At 39.1% G+C, this 24,921-nt stretch overlaps 1 protein-coding gene across 1 annotated transcript in view; it reads left to right on the plus strand.

The window, feature by feature from the left end:
* Positions 1 to 24,921, plus strand: part of mgat3b (beta-1,4-mannosyl-glycoprotein 4-beta-N-acetylglucosaminyltransferase b) — a 62,162-nt gene that overhangs the window by 31,538 nt on the left and 5,703 nt on the right. Inside the window, 4 exon segments of the mRNA XM_062026496.1 lie at positions 23,367 to 23,721; positions 23,789 to 24,438; positions 24,517 to 24,543; positions 24,545 to 24,794. Of these exon segments, the coding sequence (XP_061882480.1) occupies positions 23,368 to 23,721; positions 23,789 to 24,438; positions 24,517 to 24,543; positions 24,545 to 24,794 (1,281 nt within the window). The 5' untranslated portion in view covers position 23,367.

Genomic DNA, 24,921 nt, shown 5'->3' on the forward strand with positions numbered 1-24,921 from the left:
CACGTCTGCATGTAGTCTTGTTGTTGTTAGCATTAATGTTGTCGTGCTAACATGTCGCGTTTGTGCGACCGCTTGGGAAGTGTTTGTAGTCCAATGTAGTCCTTGGGAAGTGTTTGTAGTCCAATGTAGTCCTTGGGAAGTGTTTGGAGTCCAATGTAGTCCTTGGGAAGGTTTGTAGTCCATTGTAGTCCTTGGGAAGTGTTTGTAGTCCAATGTAGTCCTTGGGAAGTGTTTGGAGTCCAATGTAGTCTTTGGGAAGTGTTTGTAGTCCAATGTAGTCCTTGGGAAGTGTTTGTAGTCCAATGTAGTCCTTGGGAAGGTTTGTAGTCCAATTTAGTCCTTGGGAAGTGTTTGTAGTCCAATGTAGTCCTTGGGAAGGTTTGTAGTCCTATATAGTCCAATGTAATCCTTGGGAAGGTTTGTAGTCCAATGTAGCCCTTGGGAAGGTTTGTAGTCCAATGTAGTCCTTGGGAAGGTTTGTAGTCCAATGTAGTCCTTGGGAAGGTTTGTAGTCCAATGTAATCCTTGGGAAGGTTTGTAGTCCAATGTAGTCCTTGGGAAGGTTTGTAGTCCAATGTAATCCTTGGGAAGGTTTGTAGTCCAATGTAGTCCTTGGGAAGTGTTTGTAGTCCAATGTAGTCCTTGGGAAGTGTTTGTAGTCAAATGTAGTCCTTGGGAAGTGTTTGTAGTCCAATGTAGTCCTTGGGAAGTGTTTGTAGTCCAATGTAGTCCTTGGGAAGGTTTGTAGTCCAATGTAGTCCTTGGGAAGGTTTGTAGTCCAATGTAGTCCTTGGGAAGATTCGTAGTCCTATATAGTCCAATGTAATCCTTGGGAAGGTTTGTAGTCCAATGTAGCCCTTGGGAAGGTTTGTAGTCCAATGTAGTCCTTGGGAAGGTTTGTAGACCAATGTAGTCCTTGGGAAGGTTTGTAGTCCAATGTAATCCTTGGGAAGGTTTGTAGTCCAATGTAGTCCTTGGGAAGGTTTGTAGTCCAATGTAATCCTTGGGAAGGTTTGTAGTCCAATGTAGTCCTTGGGAAGTGTTTGTAGTCCAATGTAGTCCTTGGGAAGTGTTTGTAGTCCAATGTAGCCCTTGGGAAGTGTTTGTAGTCCAATGTAGTCCTTGGGAAGTGTTTGTAGTCCAATGTAGTCCTTGGGAAGGTTTGTAGTCCAATGTAGTCCTTGGGAAGGTTTGTAGTACAATGTAGTCCTTGGGAAGGTTTGTAGTCCAATGTAGTCCTTGGGAAGGTTTGTAGTCCAATATAGTCCAATGTAGTCCTTGGGAATGTTTCTAGTCCAATCTACTGCATGACCGAGGTAGCGACCTAGCGGAGGCCCCCTGCTAGCATAGCTTGTATAAAGTTATCAAACTGCTACTAAAGATACCTTCTTATTGTGCAATGCTAACATATTCAAATAATAGTATTATGCCATGAACAGCTAGCTAGCAGCTAGCATTTAATAGCTAGCAGACGCTTTGTGCGCTAATCACAACAAACACGCTAATTGCTAGTTGTCACCTGGTGCCTTGATCACTAGCTGATAACTGGTGTGCTAATTGCTAGCCGACATCTTGTGCGCTAATCACTAGCTGTCATCTGGTGTGTTCGTAACTCGATGACACCGAATGTGCTAATCGCTAGCTGACAACTGTAGCGCTATTAACTATTTGACAGTAATTGCTGGCTGACAACAGGCGTGTTAGTCACTTGTTTACACTTAATGTGCTAATCGCTAGCTGACAACTGTAGCGCTATTAACTATTTGACAGTAATTGCTGGCTGACAACAGGCGTGTTAGTCACTTGTTTACACTTAATGTGCTAAACACTAGCTGACAACAAATGTGTTAATTGCTAGCTGACAACTGGTGCGCTAATCGCTAGCTGACAACTGATGCGATAATCGCAAGCTGACAACTGATGCGATAATCACTAACTGACAACTGATGCGATAATCGCAAGCTGACAACTGATGCGATAATCGCAAGCTGAAAACCGACGCGCTAATCGCTAGTTGACAACTGCCAGGCTAAACACAAACTGACAACTGGCATGGCAGTCACTATTTGACACTTAATGTGCTAACCACTGACTGACAACTAATTTGTTCATTGCTAGCTGACAACTAGTGCGCTAGTCGATAGTTGACAACTGGCATGCTAATCACTAGCTGGTAACTGGTGCGCTAATCGCGAGCCGGAAACTGGCACACTAATTGCTAGTTGACAAATGGTTTGCTAATTGCGAACTGAAAGCTTGCGCCGTTAATGATAGCTGATAACTGCTGCGCTAATTGCTAGCTAACAACGGGCACGTTAATTGCCAGCTGACAACTGATGTGCTCATCGCTGGCTGACATCTGGCCCACACTCGTTAATTACTAGCTGACAACTGGTTATGGATGATGCTCGAAACCGATTTTCCCGGTTGTTCGATAAGAAAAGAACCGAGTCCTCGGACTCAAATCCCTTTTTGAGAACTGGTAAACGTTATCGAGGCCACAATAGTAAAGAAAAAGAGTTGGTTCTTTATTCGAATCCCTAGGAACAAATCCCAAATGGGCAATGTTATGCCCATTTGATTGTAGACTCTTACTGACAACTTGTGGCGATATGAAAATACTAGGCGTCAATAGTTTGGGCCCTTCCGGGTTGACGATGTTAGTTTAGTTCATGAGACAATTGAGAAGTAGACAAGTAGTGTTAGCTCTTACAAGCCTTGGAAAAGATAAGTATGTAAGTAAACTGTTTAACTTGTTTATGTAACTCAATATTAAGGTGGAAAGTGGTCAAATTTAAAACTAAGATGTTTATTGAAAAACAATTTTTGTGCAGTGTTTCAATGGATGTTTTGAGGACATAAAATGGCTGCCAGTCATGTATTTCCACCATCGAAATAGTTTCAACACTCAGAAGTATTTATTTGATGATAGTACTGTATATTTGTGTGAAGCTAATATTTACATATTGTGTACTACATTTCAGTATGTTAATTGAATCACATAGCTTATACATTTGTCATTGTGTGTATTTCAGTTTAAAAAATAAAAAAATTACAGTCGAGTGCTAGACAAAAGTAAAGATAGGAAAAGACAAAGCAAGATCAACAACAATAAAGAGCCTAAATGGATTCATCTGCTTTGGAACTTTATTAGACGTCTTGGATTGTTTGTTAGCTGTCTGCCTGTGTGTGTAGTTAGTATGTTCCAATAGCAGCAGAAGTGCACTTTTTGGAGAGCTGTATTATTTTCAGTTTTGTGCCCAAGGGACTGACTTTATTTAACACTATATTATTATTTATACACCTATAGTGATCACAGAGACAGGTTGTTTTTGTGTTACTGTATATATTTGTTTTTCTGAAAAATCCCACTTAATATACTTTGGGTAACAACAGTCAATATTTATTTATTTATTTTTTGTAAGGGGGGTAACAGTCAATATTTATTTATTTATTTTATTTTATTTTTTTCTTATAAAATAAAAGTGAGCTTTTGTTAAACCAAATGTGTTTTTTTCCATATACAACAACCTATCTGGACTCGATAAGAGAATCGATAAGGAATCGGTTCGATAAGAGGATTCGATAATGGGCTCGAACTCGATAATTTCTTATCAAACATCATCACTACAACCGGCGCGCTAATCACTAGTTGACAACTGGCGTGCTAATTGCTATCTGACAACTGGCATGCTAATCGCATGCGGGCAGCTTGTGTTGCTAATTATATCATATCATATAACATGTCATTCCTTCAGTATGCTAATAAGCTTTAGCAAGTATGAACAACCTATCATTCCTTCAGTATGCTAGTTCTTTTGACCAAGTACAAACAACATATTTCAGTATGCTACTTATCTTTAGCAAGTGTCAATCACTGCTGGTGTTATTGTAGCATGTACCCTAGCTCACCTGGGATGTTGTGGTGTTATTGTAGCATGTACCCTAGCTCACCTGGGATGACTGCAACAGTTAGCATTGTCACGCTAACGTGTTGTGTCTGTGCGACACACCTGAAGGTGTGCCTGTCAATCACTGCTGCCGTCTAGGGTGTCAGGTGGCAGGAGGAGAGTGCCGGTGTTATTGTAGCATGTACCCGAGCTCACACGGGGTGTTGTTTTGTAGCATTGTTAAGCTGCCGTGTTGTGTTAGTGCGACACACCTGCTGTCAATCAGCACACAGGAAGTCAAGCAGAGTTCAACTGAGCTTCTTTTCTTTTCCTCTTTTCTTTGTTCTTGGTTTCCTTTTTCTGTCACTTGTTCTTTTCGTGTTCTATTTTTCCTCTTATTTTGCTTCTATTTCTTCTTCTTTTTCTACTTTCCTTTTTCTTTTTTCTTCTTCTTTTTCTTCTTGTACTTTTTCTTTTACTTGTTTTATCTTTCTTAACCTTCTTTTGCTTCTTTTTATTTTTTGTTTCTTTTTTAGATCTATTAATTTTCTTAATTCTTCGTTTTCTCCATTTGTTTCTTTTTATTCTTTTTTCTTTTATATCTTTTTTCTGTATTCTTTTTATTCTTATTGTTCTTCATTTACTTCTGTTTCCACTTATTCTGCTTCTTTTTATAATTTGTTTTTCTTTTCTAGTTTGTTTCTTCTTTATTCCTTATTTAGCTTCTTTTCATTCTTTTTTTCTTTAACTTTTTTGTTCTTTCTTCTCCTTCGTTTGCGTCATTGTATTCTTTTTTTATTTTCTATTTTTCTTTTTGTTCTTATTTTTGTTCTTCTTGTACTTTTTATTTTATTTTTTCTTCTTTCTTATCCTTATTTTGCTTCTTTTTATTTTGTATTTCTTTTTTAATTGTTCTACTTTTCTTTTTTTTTTCCTCATTTTGTTTCCTTTAATTATTTTTTCTTTAACACTTTTCTCTTTTTAATTATTATATTCTTCTTTTCTCATTCTTTTTGTCATTGTTGCTGTTTTGAATTTTTCTTCTTTTTTTGTTTATGTTTTTCTTCTTTTTGTCCTTTTTATTTTCTCCTCATTTTGCTTCTTTTTCTTCTTTTTTCTTTTACTTATTTTTTCAGTATTCTTTCTATTCTTCTTTTTCTTCTTTTTCCTCTTATTCTGCTTCTTTTTATTCTTTTGTCTTTTACTTTTTTGTTCCTCCTCCTCATTTTGCTTCTTTTTATTCTTTTTTTCTGTATTTTTTCTTTTTCCTCTTTTTCTGCTTCATTTCATTCTTTTTTCTTTTACTTTTTTGTTCTTTCTTCTCCTTCTTTTTCTTCATTTTGTTCTTTTTTTTCTTTTATATTTTTCTTTTTGCTCCTTAATTTTTTTATTTAACTATTTTTAATTATATTTTCGTCTTTTTCTTTTTTTTCTTTTTCTCCTGTATTTTTTTTTTGTTTTTTTGTCTTATTTCTATATTTTTACTTTCATTCTTCTTTTCTCCTTTTTCTCCTTCCCATAAGAAGCCAGTAGTGACAAGTACATTGGTGGTAAAACTTCATTAAATTTTATTAATAATTAGGCCACCTTTGATAATTACATGTGCAGGTGTGTTGTGTAGTGTTGTGTAGTTCCTACAAGCAGGTGTTAATCACATTGTCCAAAAGAATGACATCTAAATAACAATATTAATAATAATAATAATAATAATAATAATAATAATGGCTGAGATGTATAATATTTGTGAGTTATTATTGATCATATATTGTTTGCGTGGAGAGTCGTGATGTTCACAAGCTGACAATCACTCTAGTGTTGTTGTCATGGCGATGCTTCGGCTGCTAAAAGTTTTGAGGAGGATGAAAGTGCACAGAAACATGAAGGATGCAGCACACTTGCAAACATTCAAAAAGGGAGTGTGCAAATGTTGAAAGGACGCCATTGTGTGCAGGAACGCTATCTTGGAGACAGCCTGGTGAGCACACACACACACGCACACACACACACACACACACACACACACACTGGCAGGTGTTTGACCTGCACAGAGATTGTACAGGTAAGACGAGAGCACCTTGATGGAAATGTGAAGACATTGAAATGTCACAACCTCCATTATGGAAACTCCTCAGACCTTACAGAGCAGCATTGCACCAGAGCAGCACTTGCACCATTCACCTTCCAAGGTTTCTCATTGTCATCCCATTGGGTTGAGTTTTTTGTAGCCCTGATGTGGGATCTGAGCCGAGGATGTTGTTGTGGCTTGAGCAGCCCTTTGAGACACTTGCGATTAAGGACTATATACTGTAAATAAACCTTGATTGATTGGTCGTAGTCCAGAAGGCGTACTCTGTCCCCTGGTTGCAGGTATGGCAGGTGTTTTGCCCTTTTGTCATGCCAATTTTTTTTTCAGTTTCTCTTCCTCCTTTTCTTTTGCGTGTCACCTTTACTTCCCCCTTCGCTTTCAGTAGGGTATCGGCGACAGGCAGGTTAGTGCCAATACGACGTCCCATCAACATCTTGAAGCGGTGCACTCCTGTAGAGCAGTGTTTTACAACCACTGGTGTGCCGCCAGATATTGTCTGGTGTGCCGTGGGGAATTATGCAACTTCACCTAATTGGTCCCGAAAATATTTTTTGCAAACCAATAATTATAATCTGCAAATAATGTGCCGTTGCTTATTGTCTGTGCTGTGTAAAACTCGGCAGGGTAACCACGTAATACTCCACGTCAGTAGGTGGCAGCAGGTAGTTAATTGCTTTGTAAAAGTCGGAATGTGTCGGGTGAGACGAGGATGGTTTGTTGTGATCCCAATATGCAGACCACAGCAGGTAAAAAGGTCAACCAAAAATGAACGAAAGGAAAAGGTAATGGCGATGCAAAACAAAAGTAAAACTGAACTGGCTACAAAGTAAACAGAAACAGAATGCTGGACGACAGCAAAAACTTGCGGCGCCCACAAAGTACATCCGTACATGACATGACAATCAACAATGTCCACACAAAGAAGGATAGCAACAACGTAAATAGCCTCGCTTGCTAACACAAAGCAGGTGCGCGGAATGGCGCTCAAAGGAAGACATGAAACTGCTACAGGAGAACACCAACAAAACCGGAAGGGCCACCAAAATAACAGCGCAAGACAAGAACTAAAGCACTACACACAGGAAAACACCAACAAACTCAGAATAAGGCACGACGACCTGGTCGAGTTTAGTTTTTGAATGTTTTCTGCTGGTGGTGTGCCTCCGGATTTTTTCATTTAAAAAAAAATGTGTCTGGCCTCAACAAAGGTTGAAAAAAACTCCTGTAGATCAACAAACTGTTCTGAAAATCCTCTTTTCCACCAAGAGCCTTTTTCTTGAGAACTTTTATGATCTTACCAGAGCTCTCCCTAAGTCCCTTTGACCTGGGGGTAGTTTGGGCTTGACTCTTTGTGGCAAAACCTCCACTCTTTAGCTGGGAAACGGCGGTCCATTGTCAGAAAACAGTCAATTCCGGACTCCGTGTCTTGCGAACACTGTTTTCAGAAAAAGTTTCCTGGTAGTGGATTGTCATCATCATCGGCGCTCACTCGAAGCGAGTATGACGATCCTCCTGGTAGGGGGGTATCCCTTTATGGAGGATGCCTGTGCGTGACTTTGTTTAACGTGGGTAGACTGGTGCACAGACAGTCACCACACGATCCTTGACAGATCCGGGTCAGGGTCCAGTGGCTTGGAGTCCAAGACGACTGGGGACCCTTTTTTTTTGCTGCAGCCTTCATCCGCCATTGCAGCCGTTGTGGTAGTTCTTAAATCTACCATCTTCCGCCTGCTCCGCCGTTGAGGTCTTCACCGTATCCCTGGCTAGGAGGCAGTCAGGTACTAGGCCTTTGCCAAGGGCCACCTGGGGTAACAGTAGTGAAGTAGTTAACCTCCCAGTGCCCCAAGACCCCTTAGAGCCTCCACTGCCGGATGCACTTTAACGTCATGCCCAGGACACAGTGGATTGTAATCTTGCCACTTCTGAGTAGTCGTCTGTAACCACAATATGATTTTCCCAATTGCACTCCAACAAATTATGGTATGGATATTTGGATATTATTTTACAACAATTAATCTAGATAGAGAATACCCAAAGTATTGTTGTTGTGGGTTGACTCCGCCGTTGGGGTGTTCTTTCTTGAGGGGATAAAATGGGTCAACCCAAATTAAAAAAAGGGACCGGATCTTCATTTCACAGTCACATCCATAAAGCAATATTTGTAGCCACACACTGCCTGTCACGATCACATCCACGGGAGGAAGGGACCAAGTTTTTCGGTAAATAGACTCACAGCCGACCTGGGCATTTGAAAGTTCTCTTGCCGTCTGAGAAGTGTTGTATCCCAAATAGCTGCAATCGCCTGTTGCCTTCTCTTAAGGTATTCATTTGTGGTTTCCAAAAGTGTCTGTACATGTAGAAGAAGGTCTGGATGATCCGCCTCCATCTTTGTTATGAAGCTGACTATGGCGCGTTCTTTCTGGTGTCTCTTCCTGTGTGGGCGGGGTCTTTCTGGCGTCACTTCCTCTCCGAACTCACTTTGTAAACGATCAATGAGTCCATACAAAGCTAAGTGCCGGAGATTCAAGAAATACACGCTGGTTTAGTGTGGTTGAAACGGGGCTTAGGCTAAATAATTGTTAGTTTAAGGGGTTAAAGGACTTAGTGTAGACATGGTCTAAGTCTCCTAAGACTGTTTTCTCTGACTAGCCAGTCTCTCAAAGTTCCAAATTCACACGTTTTGCTCGGAGGGTGTCGCTCCGCTAAATACTACGGTGGCCTGGAAGTGCAAAACACTTTAACATTTCATGAAACAAATTACAAATACAGAAAACATAAAAACAAAAGACTAAATAGTTTACTATTTCATAAAACGGAAAGACAAAGTCCCAAAATCACAGATGGACAGGCAAAGTTATTCCATCTTTGGTTTTCACATATTTTCCCCCACAAAAGCGTCTGATCGTTTACGCCCATGTCGACGTAAGCGTGCACCTTTTAGTGGTGAGAAGAACGCCGTGGACTTGATGACTTGTTGACTTTATGACCTGTTGACTTGGTACTTCTCTGATTCTGTGGCCAAAATGTGGACACAATCTTGGTGGAGGTCTTGTGAATGCTTTTATTGTGAAATGTTTTTTTTGCAAGACTTCCAAACGCACACGCACACGCGCACGCACACACACACACACACACACACACACACACACACACACACACACACACACACACACACACACACACACACACACACACACTTACAGTGTTGAATGACCGAGGCTGACCTCACACACAAACACAATGAGGGGCACTGTACTCAAATCAACAGCAGTCCTGTTCTTGAGTCTCTCTCTCTCTCTCACACGCACACACACACACACACACACACAGGAAAATAACAAAAAGAAACATAGAAGAAAATGATAAATAATTATAATAATAAATAAAACAAAAAAATTGAAAAAAATTAGGAAAAAGGGGAAACAAATTGAAAAAATAGTAAAAGAGACAATTAAATAGAAGAAAGAAGGAAGAAAAACCAGAAAAAAAAGACAAAGAAAAAAGAAAAAAATAGAAGAAAGAAGGAATAAAATAATAAGAAAAAAGCAAAAAAAGTAGGAAAAAAGGAAAAATGAGAAGAAAAGAAGAAAAAGGACAAAAAGAAGTACCAAAGAAAAAGAACCAAAAGAAAAAATACAAAAAAAGAAGTAAAAGAAGAATAAGAAAAATGACAAAAAGAAGAAAAAAAGGAGATAAGGAAATAAGGCAAACCAGAAGAAAAATGAGAAAGAAAAGAAAAGGAAGGCATCACAAGACAAGTATCAAAATCCATGTTTTTTGGTTCAAACGAATAAAATGAGCTAAAGTACTAACATAAGACATTAGTGTGCTAATACAGGAGAAGTTGGCATACTTTTAAGATGGCGCTAAGTATCAAAAGTCATGATTTTTAGGTTTAAACAAATCAGAATATCTAAAAAGCTAGCATAAAGCATTAGCATGCTAATGCTAACGTTAGCATGTTATAACGAGAACAGTTAGCATACTTGCAAGATGGGGAAAAGTGTCAAAATCCACACACTTTAGGTTTAAATGATTCAAATCAGCTAAAATGCTAGCACGTAACATTAGCATGGTAACCTAAGCAAGATAACAGAAAAAGTTAGCATACTTTTAAGATGATGCCAAGTATCAAAAGTCACGATTTTTAGGTTTAAACAAATCAAATGATTTAAAAAACTAGCAAAAAGCATTAGCATGCTAACATTAGCATGTTATAACGGGAACAGTTAGCATACTTGCAAGATGGCGAAAAGGGTCAAAATCCACAAATTTTAGGTTTTAAATTATTAAAATCAGATGAAATGCTAGCATAATGTTAGCAAGATAACAGAAAAAGTTAGCATGCTTCTAAGATGGCGCCAAGTATCAAAAGTCACAATTTTTAGGTTTAAACAAATCAAATGAGCTGAAAAGCAAACATAAAACGTTAGCAGGCTAACGCTAGCATTTTATATCGCGAAACAGTTAGCATACTTGCAAGATGGCGAAAAGGGTCAAAATCCACAAATTTGAAGTTTAAATGATTCAAATCAGCTGAAATGCTAACATGAAACATTAGCATGCTAATGTTAGCAAGTTAACAGAAAAAGTTAGCATACTTCTAAGATGGTGCCAAGTATCAAAAGTCACGAGTTTTAGGTTTAAACAAATCAAATGAGCTGAAAAGCAAACATAAAACGTTAGCAGGCTAACGCTAGCATTTTATAAAGTTAGCCTACTTGCAAGATGGCGGAAAGTATCAAAATCTAAAAAATGTTGGTTTAAATGATTACATTTAGCTAAAATGCTGGCATAAAAGATGACGACAAGTATCAAAAGCCATGATTTTCAGGTTCAAATCTTGCCAGAAATCGTTTTTCTTTGACCTTTTCTTTGAACTGTACTGTAACAAAGGCGATGGCTGTTTACGACCCCCGTACCTTAGAAACATTAGCATAATTACATAGGAAAAGTTAGTGTTTTGTTTTTTTGTTTTTTTTAGGTACGTCTCAGTTGTGTGTGTTGGTTATCTGACTTGTTTTTTTTACCCTGCAACACTCTTCAGTGATTATTACGTACGTCTAGCTTGTGTGCTATTGTGTGCTCGGCAGTTGTGTAGCTGCCCATAGCCTAGTATGTTTCCCTTTTGTAAAGGACCTGACAGAAATGTGTGTGCACAATGGTGCGTGTGTTGACACGTCGCAGCACAATGGTGCGACACATGGTCATGTGACTGTGCATTATCAAGTCATGTGACTATCGCGTAACTCCGCCCCCTGGTGGATGAACGCTTGTTTTGTGTGAAAGTAGCTTTATTTGGGGGGGCGGGTCATGAACAGAAGCCAGCTTTTGTCCGTCCGCAGTCGTTCTGTGTGTCAGGGACATATAATGTCGTCTCCTGTCTGCTAATCGCTGGCACGCTGGACGTGTCTGCTAATTGCTGGCATGCTGGAAGTGTCTGCTAATCGCTGGCATGCTGGACGCGTCTGCACATTTTTCTCCGACTTGCATATTCCAGGTCAGGGAAGACAAACAGGAAAGGAGGATTGTTAGTCCGCCAAAACAAAAGAAGCAATAATAAAAAATATAAGCAAAGCAAAAAGCAGGAAATGAGAACTAGACCGATGAGTCGTTAAAAAGCAAACTTTTTTGTTCTGTTACCAACTCGGCATATTTTGTGAACATAAAGCAGACATGAACTCTTCTTACTTTGCACAACTTCCTGTTTGTACTTGTTTCTTCTTCCTGTTCTAACGCTGAATGGTCTTTGTGAGGTCACACACCTTCTTGCTCAGGACCTACTCACACCATTCTATTCATCTTATCCAATTAATGTATTTTTTTTGGTATTTTTTGTCAATTTTTTTATGTTTTTTTTAAATTTGTATTTAATAGTTTTCTTTTACTTAAATGAATTAATAATTTCTGGCTAACAAGATTGTATACAGTAAATAAAAGTCAACTTTTATACATAGTAAAATAAAAAAAGCCGATTTAAATATGTTTGGTTTGCTAATTTATCTGAATTATTCCTAAATATTTCTGAAAATTAATTTTCTCCCCAAAAATAAAAATTCTGCGTAAAATTTCAATAAATTACACATATCCTGATCATCCAAATACTATATAAATATTTTTAAGCCCCCCAAAAATATAAATAAATTGTCCACTGTTATATTTAAATATGTCGGAAAAAACAACACTAAACATTCAACACAAGACTTATTTTATACAGAAAATAAAAGTCAATTATTATTTATAGATGGTAAAAAAAAATAAAAAATTTAAATTGTTTTAATTTGCTAATTTATTTGAAATATATATTTTTCAATGGATTATTTTTTTCTTTTATTTAAATTAAAAATAATTTATGGTTAAACTGATTTTGTACATAAAATAAAAGTAAATTATTATTTATACATGGTAATATATATATATATATATATATATATATATATATATATATATATATATATATATATATATATATATATATATATATATATATATATATATATGTTTAATTTACTAATTTATTTGAATTATTCCTAAATATTTCTCAAAATTAATTTTCTCCCCAAAAAAAATTTATCCGTAAAATTTCAATAAATTACACATTTCCTGATCATCCAAATACTAAATAAATAGTTTTAAGCCCCCCAAAAATAAAAATAAATTGTCCACTATTATTTTTAAATATGTCAGAAAAAACAACACTAAACAACACAAGACTTACAATTTATTTTTATGTTTTATTAATATGTATTATTATTATTATATATTATTGTTAATATTTATTATATCTTTTTTATTTTATTTTATTGATGACGCGATTTTTTATCTAGTAAAAATATAAAAAGCAATATACTGTAATGATGGATGGCAAAAAAAAAAGAAAATGTTTTTTTTTCTAATTTATTTGAATTATTCTTGAATATCAACATGTATATATTTTACAATTGTTTGTTTTCTTCCGAAATTTTCCAAAAATAAAAATGTTCTGATCAACAAAATACAATAAAAAATATTTACAAGCCAAATAAAAAAATTTTTTTTTTTTTTTTTTTTTTCTGAAACTTTAAAAATAAGAGTGGACGATCGTTATTTATTCTATTTTTTAATGAGGAATCGATTCTGGTTAGCATGATTTTCTATGTAATGAATAAAAAACAATTATAATTAATGGGCAGAAAAAAGAAAAGAAAAGAAAAGATGATACATTTGCAAATTTATTTGAATTATATATTTTTCAATGGATAATTTTTTTTTTTCCATCCATCCATCCATCTTCTTCCGCTTATCCGAGGTCGGGTCGCGGGAGCAGCAGCCTAAGCAGGGAAGCCCAGACTTCCCTCTCCCCAGCCACTTCGTCCAGCTCCTCCCGGGGGATCCCGAGGTGTTCCCAGGCCAGCCGGGAGACATAGTCTTCCCAACGTGTCCTGGGTCTTCCCCGTGGCCTCCTACCAGTCGGACGTGCCCTAAACACCTCCCTAGGGAGGCGTTCGGGTGGCATCCTGACCAGATGCCCGAACCACCTCATCTGGCTCCTCTCCATGTGGAGGAGCAGCGGCTTTACTTTGAGCTGAAGACGCCGCACCGATCCGCCTGTCGATCTCACGATCCACTCTTCCCTCACTCGTGAACAAGACTCCGAGGTACTTGAACTCCTCCACTTGGGGCAAGATCTCCTCCCCAACCTCCACCCTTTTCCGGGCGAACACCATGGACTCGGACTTGGAGGTGCTGATTCTCATCCCAGTCGCTTCACACTCGGCTGCGAACCGATCCAGTGAGAGCTGAAGATCTTGGCCAGTTGAAGCCATCAGGACCACATCATCTGCAAAAAGCAGAGACCTAATCCCGCAGCTACCAAACCAGATCCCCTCAACGCCTTGACTGCGCCTAGAAATTCTGTCCGTAAAAGTTCTGAACAGAATCGGTGACAAAGGGCAGCCTTGGCAGAGTCCAACCCTCACTGGAAACGTGTCCGACTTACTGCCGGCAATGCGGACCAAGCTCTGACACTGATCATACAGGGAGCGTACCGCCACAATCAGACAGACCTTTACCCCATACTCTCTGAGCACTCCCCACAGGACTTCCCGAGGGACACGGTCGAATGCCTTCTCCAAGTCTACAAAGCACATGTAGACTGGTTGGGCAAACTCCCATGCCACCTCAAGGACCCTGCCGAGAGTATGGAGCTGGTCCACAGTTCCACGACCAGGACCAAAACCACACTGTTCCTCCTGAATCCGAGGTTGGACTATCCGGCGTAGCCTCCTCTCCAGCACACCTGAATAGACCTTATCAGGAAGGCTTATGCAAGCATTTGACATATTTTTGTATGTTAAAATGTAAAAATCAGGGATTTTCATACTGGCCACGGTCTGGTGAGTTTATTTTCATGTTGTGCTAACATGCTAACATTAATATGCTAAAATGTATTGCTAGCATTTTAGCTAATTTTGCACATTAACATTAATACTTGTCCAACAACAACTCGGCTGTACTGAAGCACTTTTCTTTTTTTAGCAGCCATTCCGCCCTGCCAATCTACCGCCATCTTACTGTTGCCAAGTTAGCATGTTAGCATTAGCATGCTAACATTTTATGCAAGCATTTTATATATTTTTGTATGTTAAGATGTAAAAATCTGGGATTTTCATACTTGCCACGGTCTGGCGAGTATATTTTCATGTCGTGTTAACATGCTAACATTAATATGCTAACATTTTATGCTAGCATTTTAGCTAATTTTGCACATTAAACCTAAAAATCATGGATTTTGATACTTGGTGCCATCTTAGCAGTATGCACATTTTTGTATGTTAGCGTGCTAATGGTTTAAGCTAGCTTTTTGGCTATTGTTCTTCATTTAAACGCTGAAAATCAGTGATTTTGATCCTTGGTGCCATCTTACAAGTCTCCAGTGCTTCTCACCAACATTTTTTTTTAACTTCCAGGACACATTTCTGTGTTTTTGCTCTTGTCCAACAACAACTCGGCCGTACTGTAGCACTTTTTCCGCATCCATCGGTATATGTGTTGCTCAAGTCATTTATTGGCCATCGGTCTGTCATGGAGGAAGGTGAAAATAACAATTCAGGAGAAAGCTTACCTTTCAAAACGACCTTGTGTAACTGACACACACACACACACACACACTGAAGTGAAGGGTGTTTAGGAGCGCAGATGTTATGCGTAAAGAAAGTGGTACTGACAGGAAGGAAGTGAGTGTGCAGGTTTTGCTTACCTTACTTGACTCCTGATGCAAAGTGCAAACTTATTTCCTGAATTAGTAAACAATATCTAATACTAGATACTAGATATCATTATTGTAGATATTTGTATCAATCCACCCACCACTGTTGACGTTCACGAGCTGGAGTTTAGCGGTTAGCATGGCTTAGTGTGTAGCATGTTTAGCTAGCCCTCCAGTGATAATGCTACATGTAAGTAGGGACGGGTATCATTTACAAAGTGCCGATTCTTCGATACTGACGCCGGTACTCAATGGTAGCGATTTTCCGCACTTTTTGTGTACGTTGACAAATATGAATAAAAATCTTATTTTTATTGCGGGATTTCAAAAAAAATGAGCTGATTATGCTAACTGCTGTCCAGTTGTTGAATCAGTGTTGTTATTATTCATGTCTCTTTAAAAACCAAAGACCTTGTGAATTTTTGACATAATGAGCCAAGTGAAAAAGAAAGAAGTCGACAACAACAACAAAAAAAAGTGGAAGTGAAATTGAGGAAGTTGTTGTGTGAGGCGAGTGTGAGAGTTTCCCCTGGCACATGCCAACAACACCCGACGTGCAACCACCTCGTCCACGGCGAAGAGTAAGACTTTGATGCGTCTGCACTTTTGTCAGACGCTGTTACTTTGTTGTACTCGTCGTCACTTTAACGTGTTGTTTACGTGTATTAGAGAGTAGTCAGTGTACAGCTTGTACACCAGCCACTGACAATGATGATTATGTACTGTAGTAGCACAGTGGTTCATAAGTTGGAGTTAGTTTCCAACATGTGTACACTTTCAATATGATACATCACATATTGTACGTATTTTCTTTGGTAAAAAAAACATGTCCGAAAACGAGTAGGAAGAAGCACAGCTTATTTAAACCTACCTTTGCCTTTTCTACTTTGCAAAAACAACTAACAAACATGTTCATTTTGTATACAATTCACATCAATTCCTTCTAAAAACAACAGTTCTTTTTATAAAGAGTTTAATCAATTAAGACGCAATATTCTCGCTTATTTACATGACCCATTACAAACAACCTTCCCTAGTCATGGTGCAGGAAAATAAAAGAAATTCAACCAGCACAAAAAGTCAACAAACAAGGTCACTCATAACTCAACCTCATTGAACTTTGTGGATATTAATAAAACAAAACAAAAAAACATTTTAAAAAAAATCTAAATTGCAAGGCATGATGGGAAAAATGCAAAACACTCCACACTTGTCCATGTTTGACTTTTAGATGCTTTGGCGCGCTCCACAGCCCGCAGTTTTCTACCCGATAGGAACCGTTCCAGTAAAACAAAAAAACGTTCGACCGGGAAACGTAAGATCCCCAAACTAAAAATAAAACAAAAATCCCAGATTACCCAGAATTCTCAGTTTCCCGGGTGATTTTTTTCCCATCGAATATGAATGGGACATTTTTCAAACTTGCACAATTCCCACATTCCTCAACCGATTCGAACAGTTCCGCCATCCACACAATCCACTCACCTCGGACAATGAAACTACCATTTTACCAGTTCTAAATAATTCCAGGAATTCCCTGAATTCCCGGATTTCCAAAGCCCTATTTTCCTGGAAAGTCCACATTTTTCAACCGTTTTTGCCCATTCCACCTTCAAAACATTCTTCTGAATCGGGACAACAAAATTAAAATGTTTCTGTTCGTACAAATTCACGGTTCTCCCGAACTTCCAGGAATTCCGAAATGTTACACACTGTTACTACGTCAACATTTTTCAACCGTTTCGACAACTTCCAACACCAACCCATTCATATCATCTGCGACAATTGTTGTATTTTTTTTTTTTAATTCCTGTTTTTCCCAAAATTCCAGGAATTCAGAAATACCAATTTAAATTCAAACTGTTACTATGTCTACTATTTTCAACCGTTTCATATCATCTACAACAATTGTTGTATTTTTTTTAATTCCCGTTTTTCCCTCAATTCCAGGAATTCTGAAAAACCTATTTATATTCAAACTGTTACTACGTCAACATTTTTCAATCGTTTTGAGAAATTCCACACCAACCCATTCATGTCATCTACAAAAATTGTTGTACTATTTTTTTTTTTAAATTCCTGTTTTTCCCAAAATTCCAGGAATTCTGAAAAACCTATTTAAATTCAAACTGTTACTACGTCAACATTTTTCAACCGTTTCGACAACTTCCAACACCAACCCATTCATATCATCTCTGACAATTGTTGTATTAAAATTTTTTAAATTCTTGTTTTTCCCGAAATTCCAGGAATTCCGAAATACCAATTTAAATTCAAACTGTTACTATGTCTAAATTTTTCAACCGTTTCATATCATCTTCAACAATTGTTTTATTCTATTTTTTTAATTCCCGTTTTTCCTGAAATTCCATTAATTCAGAAAAACCTGTTTAAATTCAAACTGTTACTACGTCAACATTTTTCAATCGTTTTGAAAAATTCCAACACAAACCCATTCATATCATCTACGAACATTTGTTTTTTTTTCAAAAAATTCCTGTTTTCCCCGAAATTCCAGGAATTCTGAAATACCTATTTAAATTCAAACTGTTACTACGTCAACATTTTTCAACCGTTTCGACAACTTCCAACACCAACCCATTCATATCATCTACGACAATTGTTGTATTATTATTTTTTAAATTCCTGTTTTCCCCGAAATTCCTTGAATTCCGAAATACCAATTTAAATTCAAACTGTTACTATGTCTACTATTTTCAACCGTTTCATATCATCTTCAACAATTGTTTTATTTTATTTTTTTAATTACAGTTTTTCCCGAAATTCCAGGAATTCCGAAATACCTATTTAAATTCAAACTGTTACTACGTCAACATTTTTCAACCATTTCGACAACTTCCAACACCAACCCATTCATGTCATCTACAAAAATTGTTGTATTATTTTTTTTTTAATTACCGAAATTCCAGGAATTCTGAAATACCAATTTAAATGCAAACTGTTACTAAGTAAAAACAATTCCACTGTTTCATATCATCTTCAACAATTGTTTTATTAAATTTTTTTGATTACAGTTTTTCCCTAAATTCCAGGAATTCCGAAATACCAATTTAAATTCAAACTGTTACTACGTCTACATTTTTCAACCGTTTCATATCATCTTCAACAATTGTTTTATTTTGATTTTTTTAATTTCTGTTTTTCCCTGAAATTCCAGGAATTCCAAAAAACCTATTTAAATTTAAACTGTTACTACGTCAACATTTTTCAATAGTTTTGAAAAATTCCAACACCAACCCATTTCTGTCATCTACGAAAATTGTTGTATTCATTTTTTCAAAAATTCCCGTTTTCCCGAAATTCCAGGAATTCCGAAATACCAATTTAAATTCAAACTGTTACCACGTCAACATTTTTAAACCATTTCCAACAATTGTTGTATTTTTTTTTTAAATTCCCGTTTTCCCCTAAATTCTAGGAATTACGAAAAAACTATTTAAATTCAAACTGTTACTACATCAACATTTACATTGTAGCGTCCCGGGAGAGTTAGTGCTGCAAGGTGTTCTGGGTATTTGTTCTGTTGTGTTCACGTTGTGTTACGGTGCGGATGTTCTCCCGAAATGTGTTTGTCATTCTTGTTTGGTGTGGGTTCACAGTGTGGCGCATATTTGTAACAGTGTTAAAGTTGTTCATACGGACACCCTCAGTGTGACCTGTATGGCTGTTGACCAAGTATGCCTTGCATTCACTTCACTTGTGTGTGTGTGCAAAGCCGAAGATGTTATGTGACTGGGCCGGCACGCAAAGGCAGTGCCTTTAAGGCACGCCCCCCAATATTGTTGTCTGCGTGGAAATCGGGAGAAATTCGGGTTAATGGTCGCCCTGGGAGATTTTCGGGAGGGCACTGAAATCCGTGAGTCTCCCGGAAAAATCGGGAGGGTTGGCAAGTATATCAATCAATCCACTCCCTCGCTCTCTCGTGCTCTCTGTCTCTGCCCCTCCCTCACCAATGCTGCTGCGTGCGCACACCTTCACAATTTGTTTTGTTTTTAACCCCTTCTTAACCCTGGACGTACATTGAAAATACACGCAACGCTGACTCAAAATGCCGGACATTTGAGGCGTTTAAGAAACCCCGCCCTGACAGCCCCGCAAAAGAGGACATGTCCGGGGAAAAGAGGACGTATGGTCAGTCTAACTAACATGTGCCAAGTAACGAAACATATCCCTCTGAGGTGTGTACCTAAAGAAAAAAAGTGTTAATGTTAGAATGCTACCGATTGCACTTTGCGCGTCACATTCCTTCTAGACTTTGTTCCGGCAAACAAGCAAACTGTCAGCGGAGATGATTTGTTGGTCCAATTAAAGAGTTGTGAGGTTGTGCAGCCAATGATGCGTTCAAGGGTATGCTGGCAAGTCGGGAATTTCCGGTGTATTATGAACAAACCAAAAGGGCTGACAGTTGTTTTGTTTTTTTCTGTGTTCCGTCACATTTATTCATCGTTGTAGCAGAATGTGAAGGTTTCTGAGCTTGCATTGGTTAACTCGAGGGCCGGAGTGGAAGTGGGTCTTTGGGCTTTTGTTTTGTGTTCACTGGGTTCCCCCCCTTTCTCCTCTCCCCGGGGTGCTCGTTAGGTGAGGTCATTGAACGCGGCCCCGACAGCCACGGCGCGTCTAAATAGTCCCACTGATGCTTTGTAGTCGTGAGGGGACCAAAGTGAAGCCGCTCCCCTTTTTTTATGAGCTTGCTTTTGTGCAGAGGAAGGAGGAGTTTTCACGCACACACACACACACACACACACACACGCACACACACACACACACGCATAGTACAACTTTATGGAGTTCTTACCGTTCAGGCCTCTAAGCACATTGAAGAAGCAATGCATCATTTATCAATGCACCTGCACTATTTGCTGATAAGGCTCACTTAGCGTGCGTGTGTGTGTGTGTGTGTGTGTGTGTGTGTGTGTGTGTGTGTGTGTGTGTGTGTGTGTGTGTGTGTGTGTGTGTGTGTGTGTGTGTGTGTGTGTGTGTGTGTGTGTGTGTGTGTGTGTGTGTGTTCTGGCAATGCTTACTTAATGGGGACATCGCTCTGTTTACACAGTCACCTTTAGGGGACCTCTGACGGTATGGGGACAAAAAAAAACAGGTCTCCTAAAGGGAAACCTTTTTAAATGATAGTCAGATCCATTGTGAAGATGCCTAAGTGATTGTTAAGCTTTGGCCCATAAAACATGTTTACTGGTTAGTTTGAGCGTGAGACATTTGCACAGCAGCCCCCTCATCGGGCTGTAGCTGTTACATTTAAGTGGTGATACTTCCTATAAGAGGACAGCTGTAGCGCTGTATTCTGAGAATCATGTCATATTTCATTTGAATTTTTTTATTTTTTTTTAAATGGTCCTCAGTATTCACGTACATATTTCTGTGAATTATGCAAAATTATTTAAATTTGGTCCCCATGAACCAGTTAACATGCTAGCTTTCTTAACAAATTTTGCACGCGGACTCCTCAGAGTCGTACAATTTGGTACTTTTCATATGCAAACGTTAGTATTTCATTCGGCTTGCACGTATCGTAGCCTTAAGCTTGCACCCCTTGAGCCTAACGCCCGCGTAGCAGGGCGGCCATCTTGGGTAGGACGGGAACACCACCCGACTCACTCATTTTTCAGACCAGTTTTGAAAAATATAATAATAATTATGGATGTCCTATAATGGCTTTTTGCCGATATCCGATATTCCGATATTGTCCAACTTTTTAATTACCGATACCGATATCAACCGATATATACAGTCGTGGAATTAACACATTATTATGCCTAATTTGGACAACCAGGTATGGTGAAGATAAGGTACTTTTTTTTTTAATTAATAAAATAAAATAAGATAAATAAATTAAAAACATTTTCTTGAATAAAAAAGAAAGTAAAACAATATAAAAACAGTTACATAGAAACTAGTAATGAATGAAAATGAGTAAAATTAACTGTTAAAGGTTAGTATTATTAGTGGACCAGCAGCATGCACAATCATGTGTGCTTACGGACTGTATCCCTTGCAGACTGTATTGATATATATTGATATGTAATGTAGGAACCAGAATATTAATAACAGAAGGAAACAACCCTTTTGTGTGAATGAGTGTAAATGGGGGAGGGAGGTTTTTTGGGTTGGTGCACTAATTGTAAGTGTATCTTGTGTTTTTTATGTTGATTTAATAAAAATAAAAATAGAAACTGTTGCATTGACCAGCTCTTCCTCTAATGGTACGGATACTGATAATAAAAAAAACGATACCGATAATTTCCGATATTACATTTTAACGCATTTATCGGCCGATAATATCGGCCTGCCGATATTATCGGCCGATAAATGCGACATCTCTAATAATAATAATAGATTTTATCTGTAAAAAGCACTTTATATTGAGTAAACAATCTCAAAGTGCTACAGTGTATTAAAAAAACTAATAAAAATAAAAAGATAATAAAGAAATAAATAAAAATTAAAACTAGAACAGCAGAATAGCTAGAACTCGTATGCATATATCTGAAAACAAGGCTTTTTTCTTTCAAAGAAGGGTTTTTAAGTCTTTTTCAAAAGCATCCACAGTCTGTGGTGCCCTCAGGTGGTCAGGGAGAGTGTTCCACAGACTGGGAGCGGCGGAGTAGAAAGCCCGGTCTCCCATTGTTCGTAGCTTTGTCCTCGGAAACGTTAGCGCTCCCGCGTTAGCATGTTGTAATGGGAACAGTGAGCATGCTTGCAAGGTAGCAAAAGGTATACAAAGCCACAAATTTAGGGTTGAAATTATGAAAAATTTGCTGAAATGCTAGCATGCTAATGACAAGATAACATAGAAATGTTAGCATTCTAAAGTTAACATGCTAGCTTTTTTTTAAACTAATTTTGCATGCGGACTCCTCAGAGTCGTATAATTTGGTACTTGTCATATGCTAACTGTAAACATGCTAAAGTTAGTATTTTAATTCGGCTTGCATGTATCGTAGCTCATTTTTCAGACCAGTTTTGAAAAATTATAATAACAATAATAATAATAATAATAGATTTTATTTGTAAAAAGCACTTTATATTGAGTAAACAATCTCAAAGTGCTACAGTGTATTAAAAAAACAAATACAAATAAAAAGTTAATAAAGAAATAAATAAAAATAAAAACTAGAACAGCCAAATAGCTAGAACTAGTATGCATATATTTTAAAAAAACCTTCTTTTTTTTTAAAGAAGTTCTTTTAAGCCTTTTTTAAAATCATCCACAGTCTGTGGTGCCCTCAGGTGGTCAGGGAGAGTGTTCCACAGACTGGGAGCGGCGGAGTAGAAAGCCCGGTCTCCCATTGTTCGTAGCTTTGTCCTCGGAAACGTTAGCGCTCCCACGTTAGCATGTTGTAATGGGAACAGTGAGCATGCTTGCAAGGTAGCAAAAGGTATACAAAGCCACAAATTTAAGGTTGAAATTATGAAAAATTTGCTGAAATGCTAGCATGCTAATGACAAGATAACATAGAAATGTTAGCATTCTAAAGTTAACATGCTAGCTTTTTTTTAACTAATTTTGCATGCGGACTCCTGAGAGTCGTATAATTTGGTACTTGTCATATGCTAACTGTAAACATGCTAAAGTTAGTATTTCAATTCGGCTTGCATGTATCGTAGCTCATTTTTCACACCAGTTTTGAAAAATATAATAACAATAATAATAATAATAATAATAATAGATTTTATTTGTAAAAAGCACTTTATATTGAGTAAACAATCTCAAATGCTACAGTGTATTAAAAAAACAAATAAAAAATAAAAAGTTAATAAAGAAATAAATAAAAAAAATAAAAAAAAACAGCCAAATAGCTAGAACTAGTATGCATATATTTTAAAAAAGCCTTTTTTTTTTTAAAGAAGTTCTTTTAAGCCTTTTTTAAAATCATCCACAGTCTGTGGTGCCCTCAGGTGGTCAGGGAGAGTGTTCCACAGACAGGGAGCGGCGGAGCAGAAAGCTTGGTCTCCCATTGTTCGTAGCTTTGTCCTCGGACAAATATACATAAAGCGTTTGTGGATTCATGAAATGACTCACCAGCCAAACACGCTGATCGCTAATATTACCAACAGCGGTAGACTTTGGTTGGTTAACGACTCTTTGTGTTCCGTGTGGTGTTCCCAGGATGAAAATGCGGCGGCACCGGGTGTTCTTGCTGTGCACGGTGGGCCTGTGCGTCATCTCCTTCCTGCACTACTACAAGGCCCTCCACTACGTCTCCCTGCTGCGCGAGCTCTCCGCCCCCGCCCCGTACTCCAACATCAAGTCCTTCATCATGGTCTCCGGCTTGTTCTGGAGGGAGAAGGGAGCGGCGGCCACGTCGCTCAGCCCCGCCTCCCCCGAAGAAGCCCCGCCCCTGCCGGCCCTCCGCCCGTCGGACGCCAAAGGCGACGCGGCGGATGTCGCGGGACCGGAGCCGGCGCCCCCTCGCCCTTGGCAGAAACCCGAGGAGAACCTGCGGGTAGACGTTCCGAGTCAGGTAACTTTCGGTAATGACTTCTGGAATATTCTGTATATTCAATCTCATTCCTGCATTTTATGTTCAGCAAGAAGAAGACCACCTCCAAGCCCGGGAGACCAGCCGCCCTCCTCGACCTGCAGGCGTTGACCAGCAGGTCATCCTGTCGGACATTGAGCACCCGGCGGTGTCCCTGTGGGACCAGACTTCAGACCCCTTGGAATCCATGGGAGACATGCACACCCGCACTCACCAACTGCAAGACGACAAAACTCCGTACTTTGCGCGGACCAAAGCCGGAGCTCTTTGCTTCCGGCAGGGCACGGAGGTGGCTAGCCAAAAGGACAACTCCGGAAGGACGGGCGCGGCGGCGGCCGGGGAAGGCGGACGCACGGGGCTGCCCGGGCATCGGAAACCTCTGGAGGTTCAGCAGCAGCCGTCCACACTTCCGAAACCCAGGACGAGGGCGCGAGGCGGCCGGCGTCTGGTGAAGTGCGTGTGCCGCCCGGGGTGGCACGGACCCTACTGCGGCGTCCCCACCATGGTGTACCACTCCAACCTGCCCACCAAGGAGCGCCTGACGCCCAGAGAGACTCCTCGGCGGATCATCAACGCTATCAACGTGAATCACGAGTTTGACCTGCTGCACGTGCGCTTTCACGAGCTCGCCCAGGCTGTCGACCTGTTCCTAGTCTGCGAGTCCAACTTCACGGCATACGGAGAGAAACGATCTCTGAGGTGAGCCAACGTCGCCTCCGGTGGTACCAAGTGGTATCGCAGCCGCTAAACTCCGTCAATCCTCAATCCCTTCTGCAGTTTTCTTCAGCGTCTCCTCAACGGCACGTTACATCCGCCACAAGATCCTGTACGTGTTCCTCGACCACTTCCCGGACGGCGGGCGGCAGGACGGGTGGATAGCCGACGACTACCTGCGCACCTTCCTGTCCAGCAACGGCATGTCCCGGGTGGACGGCGTCCGGCCAGACGACGTCTTCGTCATCAACGACGCTGACGAGATCCCGGCTCGTGAGGCCCTCCTCTTCCTCAAGCTGTTTGACGGCTGGACGGAGCCTTTCGCCATCCACATGCGCAAGGTAGCGACAACAGTAGCGATGTCCCGATACAACTCCGTCACTTCCGATATCGATATTGGAGCCTTGTGTTTTGGCTGATAGCGATATTGGAATATGATATCAGCACGAAATAGGAAATGTTTGATCA

The sequence above is a fragment of the Entelurus aequoreus genome, linkage group LG18, assembly GCF_033978785.1.
Source record: "Entelurus aequoreus isolate RoL-2023_Sb linkage group LG18, RoL_Eaeq_v1.1, whole genome shotgun sequence".
Taxonomy (NCBI): Eukaryota; Metazoa; Chordata; class Actinopteri; order Syngnathiformes; family Syngnathidae; genus Entelurus; species Entelurus aequoreus.